This window comes from Moschus berezovskii, chromosome 15, assembly GCF_049115385.1.
Source record: "Moschus berezovskii isolate FMDL1 chromosome 15, NW_MosBer_1.0, whole genome shotgun sequence".
NCBI lineage: Eukaryota > Metazoa > Chordata > Mammalia > Artiodactyla > Moschidae > Moschus > Moschus berezovskii.
In genome coordinates, this window is record NC_142474.1 from 68,569,186 (window position 1) to 68,581,801 (window position 12,616).

A 12,616-nucleotide genomic window follows, 5' to 3' on the forward strand; every position below is an offset into this window, starting at 1 on the left:
CCTAACATTCCAGGTTCCTATGCAATATTGCCCTTACAGCACCGGACCTTGCTTCTATCACCAGTCACATCCACAACTGGGTATTGGTTTTGCTTTTCCTCCATCCCTTCATTCCTTCTAGAGTTATTTCTCCGCTGATCTCCAGTAGCATACTGGGCACCTACCGACCTGGGGAATTCCTCATTCAGTATCCTATCATTTTGCCCTTTGATACTGTTCATGGGGTTCTCAAGGCAAGTATACTGAAGTGGTTTGCCATTCCCTTCTCCAGTGGACCACATTCGGCTGTGGTCCATGCTCAACATTCAGAAAACAAAGATCATGGTGTCTGGTCCCATCACTTCATGGGAAATAGATGGAAAAACAGTGGAAACAGTGTCAGACTTTATTTTTTTGGGCTCCAAAATCACTGCAGATGCTGATTGCAGCCATGAAATTAAAAGACGCTTACTCCTTGGAAGGAAAGTTATGACCAACCTCGATAGTACATTAAAAAGCAGAGACATTACTTTGCCAACAAAGGTCTGTCTAGTCAAGGCTATGGTTTTTCCCGTGGTCATGTATGGATGTGAGAGTTGGACTGTGAAGAAAGCTGATTGCCGAAGAATTGGTGCTTTGAACTGTGGTGTTGGAGAAGACTCATAAGAGTCCGTTAGACTGCAAGGAGATCCAACCAGTCCATTCTAAAGGAGATCAATCCTGGGTGCTCATTGGAAGGACTAATGCTAAAGCTGAAACTGCAGTACTTTGGCCACCTCATGCGATGAGTTGACTCACTGGAAAAGACTCTGATGCTGGGAAAGGTTGGGGGCGGGAGGAGAAGGGGACGACAGAGGATGTGATGGTAGGATGGCATCACCGACTCAATGGACATGAGTTTGGGTAAACTCCGGGAGTTGGTGATGGACAGGAAGGCCTGGCGTGCTGCAGTTCATGGGGTTGCAAAGAATCGGACACAACTGAGCAACTGAACTGAACTGAAGCTGATATCAAGTGACTTGAGTTCTAAACAAAGCAGAATAGAAAGACAAACAGAAGCAAGCATGATTGTTCTTCTCTTGTGTTTATCTTCCTAAAACATAACTAAGAACTTAGCCTTTGATGTTTACCAGCCTTGCAGGTGGGCCTGGAATAAGTTATTGTAAAACAAGCCAGATCATGGCTCTCCTCCCCTGGGGCTTGGTTACTAATCTTTGGGACAAGAATGCTGAGTAGGCTAATGGGAAAGGTAGCTAACAGGTAGGTCTTCTACCTTTTTGAGTATAATCAATGTTTTCATTTTCTTTTTTAACATAATACTAGTAGGTACACATACACAACTTGCTGAACACTCAGAAGTTTAGTCTGAAAGAGGCGCCTAAAGCTAGATTTTATATTTTAGTTTATCCTTATAGAACTTTGGACGGATAATAGGGGATAAACCTATTTGTTGGCACTCCAGAGGAAATGGGACACACAAAACACTGCAAGGAAGAACTGTTACCTTGCAGGCCAGTTGCTTCTCAAACCTTGGAGAAACAAAAAACCAAGGACCCATGTTCTGAGGCTCCTCCTGACTCCAGATAAAATCTATAAAAGAAGAAATTTCATCTCAGTACAGCAAGTAAATGTATATACAACATACTACACACACAAAAAGACACAACATGTATGTGTGTGCACATACATACACATACCATACATGCTATCTATATATGTATATATACATACATATACATATACACATACATACAAACACACACATATATCCTCAATACATACCTTTCTAATATGTCACAGTGTTATCTTCTTTTTTTGAGAAATGCATAGTCATATATCCATCACCACATCACCACAATGATACAGAGCAATCCTCTCAACCCCAAATATCCCCTCATTCTGTCCCTTATACTCAACTCTTCCTCCCACCCCCAGCCTCCAGCAATCACTGATCTTTTCTCTATCCATAAAGTTCTGCCTTTTCCAGATCAAGCAGATAAATGGAATCACACAGCCAGCCTTTGGGGTCTGGCTTCCATGAATTAGCAAAATCCATTGGTGATTTTGCCAACTGCAATAGTTTACTCTCTTTCATTGCTGAGGATTAAGATATTGTAGGGATGCACAAAGAGATTGTATCTTCATTCACCAGTTGAAGGATGTTCGAATCATTTTCAGTTTGGGGCAATTATGAATAGAGCTGCTATCGACATTCACACATGGATTTTTCCTTCCTCTTGGGTAAAAATCAAGGAGTGGGACTGCTGGGTGGTACAGCAACTCTGCGTGTACCTGCATGAGAAACTGAAACTGTTTTCCAGAGTGCCTGGACCAGTCTGTATCCCCGCCAGCACTGACTGAGGGCACCAGCTGCCCTGCATCCTGATCAGTCCTTCATACTGTTTTGTTTCCATTTTAGTCATTTGAATTGGTGTGGAGTCATATCTCACTTCAGCTTAATTTGCATTTCTCTATCATTGATAATGTTGAGGATCCTTTCATATGGTTATTTGCCATGTAGTTCTTTGGTAAAATGCCAGTTCAATTCTTTTGCACCTTTTGAAAAACTGGATTATACGTTTTCTCACTGTTGAGTTTTCAGAGCTCTTTAAACATTCTGGAGATTCCTTTGTCAGATATGTATAATATTTAAAAATATTTTTTCCTAGCTTTCAGCTTGTCTTTTTTATATTCTTTGCAGTGCCTTTCACAGTGCAGAAGTTTTTCATTTTGGTAAAATCCAGTTTTCCCTTTCTGGAACAAGCTTTTGGTATTATGTCTAAGAACTTTTTGCCTAACCCAAGGTCACAAAAATTTTCATCTATTTTCTTCTAGAAATTTTATAGCTTTACATTTAGGTCTGTGATCTACTTTGAGTTAATTTCTATGTTAGGTGCATGTAGATGTCCAATTATTCCAGCCCCCACTTGCTGAAAAGGCTTATCTTTTACAATCATACTGGATTTATCATAAATGATAGTATAGCATTGATAGTATTGCATTCCTCCAAACTGAAGAAATTAGATGTCATATATGAGAGGGAGGGAGACTGGAAGAGACACCAGAAAAGACATGGAGACATTGGCTTTAGGTGAACTATTTTCACATCTCCAGATTCCATGACAGTCAACTTTCTAGTAACTCTCACTTCCCCTGTACCAGCTTTTCATTTATTTGAGATATTCCAAATACATTTCAGGTATCTTAAAAACAAAGAGCGAACAAGAAGGACTCTTTACCTCTAACATGTTTGTATTTGCTCATCTCTTGCTGCAGCGAATCCAGTGGGAAAGGACAGAGTTCTTCTATTCGGATGATGGCAAAGTCATGCTTCCTGGCCTCCAAAGATTCTCTTTGCTTCATCAGGGCATAGAAATGTTTGCCACAGCAGAACACCAGACTTTTAACGCTGTTGGGCAGAAAAAGGACAATTGGGTGGGGGAAAAACATCTTAAAATAAGAATTGTAGGGATTTCCCTGGTGGTCCAGTGCTGAGACTCCATGCTCCCATTGCAGGGGACCAAGTTCCACCCCTGGCCAGGGAACTAGGTCTCACACGTTGCAACTAAGAGTTTGCCTGCCGCAACTAAAGATCCCGTGTGCTGCAACTAAGACCCGAGAAGCCAAAATAAAATTTTTTAATAATTAATTTTTTTTTTTAAAGGTAAGAATTGTAGCAGAAGAAAGGAGGGACCACCGAGATTGAAATGCTTTGCCTCTGAAGCAATGGGGGTGCTGTAGTGGGATTCAGTCATGCTATGCAGTGGGAAACCTTCTTTAGTAACATATACTCCAAAATTCACTCTTCTGTGCATAATCTAACTCCTACACCATAGACTTAAAGGATGTATACGTTTCAGAATAGAGATTAGGGTCACTTGGTTCACTTAACATGAACGAGTTCTCCCACTTGTCACAAATCTACTGCAGAGTATGAAAATAGAGCTCCACTTCAGATTACTTTTTTGGATCCACAGATGAATCTCCAATGACCGGTTTGAATGTTGTTCCCGGTGCCATTTCCTGAAGAGTTGATACAGCTGCCTAAGGAGGGGGAGAAAAAGACACAAATCTATCAACCAATGAACAGAAGCTGAAGATGCTTTTACTTACAAGGTATCTTTCCAAGGACTAGTGTCAAAATTCTCTCCTGGGACTATAAGTAAACACATGGACTGATAAACATAGTATCTTTCTCAAAAGTATCTGTTCTGCATCAATTCAGTTCAGTTCAGTCGCTCAGTCGTGTCAGACTCTCCGCGACCCCATGAATCACAGCACGCCAGGCCTCCCTGTCCATCACCAACTGCCGGAGTTCACTCAAACTCATGTCCATCGAGTCGGTGATGCCATCCAGCCATCTCATTCTCTGTCGTCCCCGTCTCCTCCTGCCCCCAACCCCTCCCAGCATCAGAGTTTTTTCCAGTGAGTCAACTCGTCACATGAGGTGGCCAAAGTATTGGAGCTTCAGCTTTAGCATCAGTCCTTCCAATGAACACCCAGGATTGATCTCCTTTAGAATGAACTGGTTGGATCTCCTTGCAGTCCAAGGGACTCTCAAGAGTCTACTCCAGCACCACAGTTCAAAAGCATCAATTCTTCGGCACTCAGCTTCCTTATAGTCCAACTCTCACATCCATATATGACCACGGGAAAAACCATAGCCTTGACTAGACGGACCTTTGTTGGCAAAATAATGTCTCTGCTTTTTAATATGCTATCTAGGTTGGTCATAACTTTCCTTCCAAGGAGCAAGCGTCTTTTAATTTCATGGCTACAATCAGCATCTGCAGTGATTTTGGATACTTCAGGGTAAAATTGTTTCTCTGAGGTTACAGACTATTGCCTTTTGTCTGGTGCCATGATAAAACGTTAACAATTAGAATTTCTCTTTGATGACTCAACTGGATTATCAATTAAAAATCTGCCTTAATCTGTGGGAATCAGAAACAATATTATATAGAAATTGTATTGTAAGCCAGCATAGTTAAGGTAGTGCAACTATTTCTGTCTTTAGGATTTTGATGATAATTTATAAACATAACCATCAATCAGAACAATATATGAATATTGTGAAAAGAAATTTTATTATTGAGCTCAATTTAAATATATATTTGTTGGGAATTGCCTGGCAGTCCTGTGGTTAGGACTCAGCACTTCAGTGCCAAGGGTTTGGGTTTCAATCCCTGGTCAGGGAACCAAGATCCCAAAATAAATATTTTGTGGTACAGTCCCAAAATAAATACTTGTAAAGAACTTAAAGTAGAAAATTGATGAAGCCCAAGGTGAAGGATTTGATCTTTTCTACAGCCATGAAATTAAAAGACGCTTGCTCCTTGGAAGGAAAGTTATGACCAACCTTGATAGTATATTAAAAAGCAGAGACATTACTTTGCCAACCAAGGTCCGTCTAGTCAAGGCAATGGTTTTTCCCGTGGTCATGTATGGATGTGAGAGTTGGACTGTGAAGAAAGCTGATCGCCGAAGAATCGATGCTTTTGAACTGTGGTGTTGGAGAAGACTCTTGAGAGTCCCTTATACTGCAAGGAGATCCAACCAGTCTATTCTAAAGGAGATCAATCCTGGATGTTCATTGGAGGGACTGATGCTGAAGCTGAAACTGCAATACTTTGGCCACCTCATGCGGCGAGTTGACTCACTGGAAAAGACTCTGATGCTGGGAAAGGTTGGGGGCGGGAGGAGAAGGGGACGACAGAGAATGAGATGGCTGGATGGCATCACCGACTCTGTGGACATGAGTTTGAGTGTACTCCGGGAGTTGGTGAGGGACAGGGAGGCCTGGCGTGCTGTGATTCATGGGGTCGCGGAGAGTCGGACACGACTGAGCGACTGAACTGAACTGAACTGAACTGTCATCTAAGTTAGTTAACTTATAGTCTAGACCCAGTTGAGTATATGACATTTAATGGAGGTTACTGAGGACAGCCATATAAACGCTGGAATATTGTGATATAATCTAAAAAAATAATATTAGCTATTGCTAAGTGCCTCAGTTGTGTCCAACTCTGTGACCCTATGGACTGTAGCCCACTAGGCTCTTCTGTCCACGGGATTCTCCAGGCAAGAACAGTGGGGTGGATGGCCATGCCCTCCTCCAGGGGATCTTCCTGACCCAGGGATTGAACCCAAGTCTCTTAAGTCTCTGTCCTTAGCAAGTGGGTTCTTTACCACTAGCATCACCTGGGAAACCCTAAAGGTGACACTCTGACTACATAACAGGAGGCAATCTTTCTCCTTTCTGAACCAGTCCTTCATCAGTCCCCACTTCCTATAGCAGGAATCAACAGGAGGCGGAGTTCAGAGTCATGTACCAAACTGGGGTGGGGTTTTGGTACCACTTGACAGGTGTACCTCTGAGTCATGTCTGCCACATGGCAAGTCACCTCTGAGTAGGCCATGCACAGAGAGGGTTGGCTGTGTATATTCTGCTAGATCACTGTACCAATTTTCAGGAAGAAATCAGAATTCAGTACTGGTACTGCTGACTTTCCACTAACAAAAGGACTTATGTGTCTAATGAAGATATTTGATGACTAAATAAGCATAGTTTTTCATTTGAAAATCTGTAGAATAGCTGTTGGTATTTTTTAAGTTCCCCAAGGAAAGCTTCACTTGTTTGTTTAATAAATTGTATATTAGACTTGGGGAAAGGGGTGGAGCATTAGGGCCAGAAAATGAACTCTTATTCTCAATTTCAAACAGCAAAAGAAATTCTGGGTAAAACTTTTAACAGTTCACTCAATACATAGTAACATATATACATATATATGTATATATGTTACTATATTTAATATCATTAGTCTCCTTTTAGGTATGATGGAGGGAGCAGATGACAACCTTAGGGATACAATGAAAGTTGGGTTCAAGAATCCCGGATGTATAGATTCTTAGAAATAAACTATAGTAACTTTACATTTCGGAGAAGGCAATGGCAAGCCACTCCAGTACTCTTGCCTAGAAAATCCCATGGATGGAGGAGCCTGGTAGGCTGCAGTCCGTGGGGTCGCTAAGAGTCGGACACGACTGAGCAACTTTACTTTCACTTTTCACTTTCACACATTGGAGAAGGAAATGGCAACTCACTCCAGTGTTCTTGCCTGGAGAATCCCAGGGACGGGGGAGCCTGGTGGGCTTCCATCTATGGGGTCACACAGAGTCAGACACGACTGAAGTGACTTAGCAGCAGCAGCAACTTTACATTTTGACTTGGCCCCTTTCACATTAATATTTCAAAATATCAGTGTCAAGAGAGCCGCATCAGAAAGACAGGATAAAGGGACTTCCCTGGCGGTCCGGTGGTTAAGACCACGTGATCCCAAAGCAGGGGGCTCAGCTTCAATCCCTGGCCAGGGAACTAAGATCCTGCATGCCACATGTAATGGCCAAAAAACAAACAAGCCAACAATGGAAGAAAGAAAGGGATTGCATTTACTTGCCTCAAATGTTCCGTGATGTTCCTTAAGCCACCTCAGAACACACAGGGTTGTTCACAGAGAGAACAAGTAGACCAAACAAATGAACTGCTGCCACAGGTGAAAGAAGCTGAGAAGCGTTCCCTGAGGCCGGGCTGGGACAAGCGAGGTGTCTGGAGTGCCACACATCAGCGGGCACTCACTCTGGGAGAGCTCCAGTGCCCACAACCAACAGTGAGAGCAAGGGTCACCTCAGTTCAGTTCAGTTCAGTTCAGTCGCTCAGTCGTGTCCGACTCTCCGCGACCCCATGAATCACAGCACGCCAGGCCTCCCTGTCCATCACCAACTCCCGGAGTTCACTCAAACCCACGTCCACAGAGTCGGTGATGCCATCCAGCCATCTCATTCTCGGTCGTCCCCTTCTCCTCCCGCCCCCAACCTTTCCCAGCATCAGAGTCTTTTCCAGTGAGTCAACTTGTCGCATGAGGTGGCCAAAGTATTGCAGTTTCAGCTTCAGCATCAGTCCCTCCAATGAACATCCAGGATTGATCTCCTTTAGAATAGACTGGTTGGATCTCCTTGCAGTATAAGGGACTCTCAAGAGTCTTCTCCAACACCACAGTTCAAAAGCATCGATTCTTCGGCGGGTCACCTCACCCGCCTCCAAATGCTGCAGACCACCGAAAAAGACAGCCGTGAAGCCAAATTCCTGGCGGCTTCTCTCAACACCCGTCATTTCCAAACACACACTCTCTGATCTTGGTGAGAAGCACACAACAGTCTAGTACAGCCAAGTCCTGAACGACATAGTCCACCTCACCAGTGGCATTCCAATAAACACAAACATTTAATTCTAATTCAGACTCTCATACAAAACTGAAAAACGTGACAGCAGATGGGATAAATACATGCTTAAAAGTACTTACTATCTTGAATTCTGTTTGAAAACTAGCATATTTGTGTGATTTAAAAACCATTTGTGCGCTTAACACTTAGGGTAAATCAAGAGAAAATGTACCCTTGTGAATCCAGGAAGTAGATAAGCTATACTGTTACAGTGTTTGAGAGGGAGTCTACCTGTGATAAATCATTTCACCAAAAAAGTCTAAATAAAAGTCAGTAAGGGGGCACTCTCCATCCCCCTTCTGATGTCTATGTCAGAACCTTTCTCTGTCCCTTTTCACTTTAATAAAACTCTGCTACACACAAAAACACACACATACACACATACACAAAGTCAATGAATAAAACCACTTGTTTTCATCAAAGTACTTTAAATCCCCAACTTGTGACTATAAACATGGCAGTGCTGACACCATTTGGACTTTGAAATGTTTTCTAAAAGATTATTTCTGCTCAGGCTGGGATACCAGGGTGATAATATCTGCTATGCCTGTCCTTCACAACAATGAAACTGCAAGTGACCTGTATTTCTAGTTGTTCTTGAAAGGTTAAAAAAAGAGAGACACAGCAGCATGGCTGACTAAAACTAAAGAGACACTTCTATTATTTAGAGCTGTAGCCAGATATACAAAAGAGAGGGAAATGCAGGGGAAAATATGGCCAGAGGAGAAAGACTGACAAACCAGATTTCAGCTTTTTCTACTTACGGGGAGTCTGAGCAGTGTCTTCGGAGAAGCAAGGATGAGGGGCTTCCTGAAGTTCCGAATCATCTGTCTCCGGAGCAGGTGGAAGTACTGGGCGGGCGTGGTGGGGTGAGCCACGCACATGTTCACAGTGTCCCCGTCCACACCCTCCTCTGTGCTGTCACACATCTGGGAGGGAAGAGAGAGGAAGGAGCCGACAGTTGAATCAGCTCACTCCATCCTAAGGGCACAGGCTATGCTAAGGGGAACCAGGCATCTCCACGCGATGGAGGGGAGATGTGTCTCTTCTTCACAGAAGAAGACCAGAAGGTAAATGTATGACCTGTGAAGAATTCACCAGGAGTGGACTGATGGCTCTCATCTGCCGAGTCTGTGTGTTCTAACGTGATTCTTTCCAAACACAGCGGACTGCAACAAGCATCTGAAGAGGGGGAATTCCCTGATGGTCCAGTGGTCAGGACTTTCACTGTCCAGGGCACAGGTTCAATCTCTGGTTGGGAAACTAATATCCCACAAGCTGTGTGGCATCGCCAAAAATAATTAAAATTAAAAAAAGAAGCATCTGGAAGGGACTTTTTGAAAAATACAGACTTTGATGCCTGTGGGGTGAATATGTTGGAAGGATGAACTGTGAATCTCACTCTCATGATGAAATAAATGCAAGGATAGTGTGTTTTACAGACAAGAATAGAAACAGCTAATGAGGCTGAAAAGCTGAGGATGAGGAATGAACTCTCAGAAGACTTTGCTGGGACAGAAAGGGGAGGCATGTCTTCTAACCCCAGTCAAGAAGCAGTGGCGAGGAATTCCCTGGCAGTTTATCAGTTAGTACTCGGTGCTTTCCCTTCTAGGGCCTGGGTTTGATCCCTGGTCAGGGAACTAAGATCCTACAAGCCGGGCTGCGTGCCCAAAAACAACAACAAAACTGATAACTCCCAAATTGTATCTTTTGCATACTCATTTCCTAAACTTCTTTGAAAAATTACAGTTTTGTATTTCACACTCAATTCTTTTGATTTACTCGCAATTTATTTCTGTAATCTAATTTTTATGAAATTATTTGTCTTTACCAGCCAAACAGTTATATGCATTTATCTATCTACTGTTTCATCTACCTGTCACCTTTATATATATTTTATCTGCATGCATGCTAAGATAATTACTGATATGCACATACTTAGGGCAATGTGTACTGACGTCTTCGTTTACTTTCAAATACATGCAAAAATTACATGGATTTACAGATAGAGGAATGATGGATGAATACATACATGATAAAACATTAAGATATTAATGGCAGAATGTAGCAAGTGGGCATATGAATATTCTCTGTAAAATTTTTCCACCTTTTATGCTTGAAATTTTTTATAATAAAATATTAGGAAGTAATATGCATTAAGTGGCATTGGTAATGATTCTTACCAAAAGACAATGGTAGTTTCTGGGTTGGCACTTCAGATTTTTAACGGTCATGAATCATTTTATAAAAATATTATCACTACTTGGACCTCGGCTTGGTCCTAGTGCCTGCGTGTGTGCTCAGTCGCTCAGTCACATCTGACTCTCTGTGACCCAATGGACGGTAGCCCACCAGGCAGCTCTGTCCATGAGATTTTCCAGGCAAGAATACTGGAGTGGGTTGCCATTTCCTCTTCCAGACGATCTTCCCAGCTTAGGGACAGAAACTTCATCTCTTGGGACTCCTGCATTGGCAGGAAGATTCTTTACCACTGAGCCACCTGGGAAGCCCTTGGTCCCTGTATCTCTGTTTATAAAAGGCTCCTTAGATGATTCCAATGATCAGCTTGACTCAGAAACTACCGATATTTGCCACACAAGAAAAACTTTCACTGCCATGAAATCATGATACTAACATGCTTGAAGCATTGTATTTCCAAGAAATATTGACTGACATTGCATTAGACCTGTTTCATTCAAATACTACGATGTCTTACAGTCCAAGGTTCACATTCAGGAGTGTCTGCAGGAGGCAGTTCTATTTCAGAGCACCTAGGAAGCAGGGAAAACATTCCTTGGAATCTAGAAGGCAGTGGACATACCTGCAAGAAACGCTCTATTCGACAAGATGAGTGCTCTGGTCCAGCCCCGTCGTACCCGTGGGGAAGGAGGGCCACGATGCCACTCTGGAGGAGCCACTTGGCCTCGCCTGTAAAGCAACAGTGGGAGTAAGAACCTACGACGCAGGTGCCAGACTGGGCAGGAAGACCCCTGCTAGTTTGCCGCTGGACCCCCTCAAAACCATTTCCAATGCACGTGCTTTCTCCTTAGAAGGAAAATACAGACAAACCTCCAAGATATTGCAGGTTCCAGTCCAGAACTCGGTAATAAAGTGAGTCACATGAATTGTCTGGTTTCCCACTGTGTGTAAAATTTATATTTACACTATGCCACAGTCTAGCAAACGTGCAAGAGCACCGCGACTGAAAAAACCATGCACGTACCTTAATTAAAAGAAACGTTCTTGCTGAAAACTGCTAACCATCATCTGAGCCTTCAGCAGTCAGTCTTTTCACAATAGTGACATCAAAGATTACTGATCACAGATCACCATCCCAAATATACTAATAATGCAAAAGCTTAAAATATTGCAAGAAGTACCAAAATGTGACACAGAGACAAGAAGTGAGCAAATGCCGTTGGGAAAATGATATGGATAGACTTGCTTGATGCCAGGTTAAAAAAAAAAGTAGTGACTTTTTCTGTAGTCCAGTGGTTAAAAATCCCCCTTCCAATGCAGAGGACAAGGGTTCAATCCCTGGTCCAGGAAGATTCCACATGCCTCAGGGCAACTAAGCCCATGTGCCACAACTACTGAGCCCTAGAATCTGAGTTCCAAAACAAGAGAAGCAGACTGTTTAGAAGAGTCTCTGGACGTGGCAAAGTCCAGTCTCCTCAAGACTCTTTTCTTCCTCAGGACCACAAAGTTACAGAGAAGCAACCACAAGAAGGGTCTGAGGTGTGCACACAAAATCCATAAGTGGTTCCCCCCAGAAAATGGGGGGAGGGTCTCAGGGGAGACTCAGACTTGTACTTTATATACTTGGAATTTCTACAGTGAGTGGGCACTGCTTTTGTAAGTGATGATTAAACCTAGTAAGATGCACAACTTCCAGCTCTGAGATACATGTGTGACCCTGGCCTGTGGGGAGCAGCTTTTCAAGACTGTCATTCAGTCTAATCAGGCTTCCCTGGTAGCTCAGATAGTAAAGAGTCCACCTGTAATTCAGGAGACCCAGGTTCGATCCCTGGGTTGGGAAGATCCCCTGGAGAAGGGAATGGCAACCCACCCCAGTTTTCTTGCCTGGAGAATCCCATGGACAGAGGAGCCTGGTGGGGTGTCCATGGGGTCACAAGAGTCGGACATGAATGAGCAACTGACACACACACATTCATTCTAATCCCAAGTCCTCACTGTGTCACCGCTGCCTGCTTGTTATTCATGCTGTAGTTACTCAACACACAACAAGAGCAGACCTGAAAATCAGACCTCTTAGGAGTAGGGCAAGTATTGGCACCATTCCCTAGAGCCAAGCACACTCCCTGGGAAACACAGCCTTTCTGCTCACAGAGGCTTA

The 12,616-nt window shown here is 43.1% G+C and overlaps 1 protein-coding gene across 1 annotated transcript in view; it reads right to left on the reverse strand.

Annotated features, from left to right (window-relative positions):
• Positions 1-12,616, reverse strand: part of DHTKD1 (dehydrogenase E1 and transketolase domain containing 1) — a 45,968-nt gene that overhangs the window by 3,320 nt on the left and 30,032 nt on the right. The window contains exons 12-16 of the mRNA XM_055427601.2: positions 11,081-11,187; positions 9,024-9,188; positions 3,941-4,023; positions 3,219-3,388; positions 1,484-1,569 (exon numbers count right to left, since the gene is read on the reverse strand). Coding sequence (XP_055283576.2) covers positions 1,484-1,569; positions 3,219-3,388; positions 3,941-4,023; positions 9,024-9,188; positions 11,081-11,187 — 611 coding nt within the window. The remainder of the gene's footprint in view (positions 1-1,483; positions 1,570-3,218; positions 3,389-3,940; positions 4,024-9,023; positions 9,189-11,080; positions 11,188-12,616) is intronic.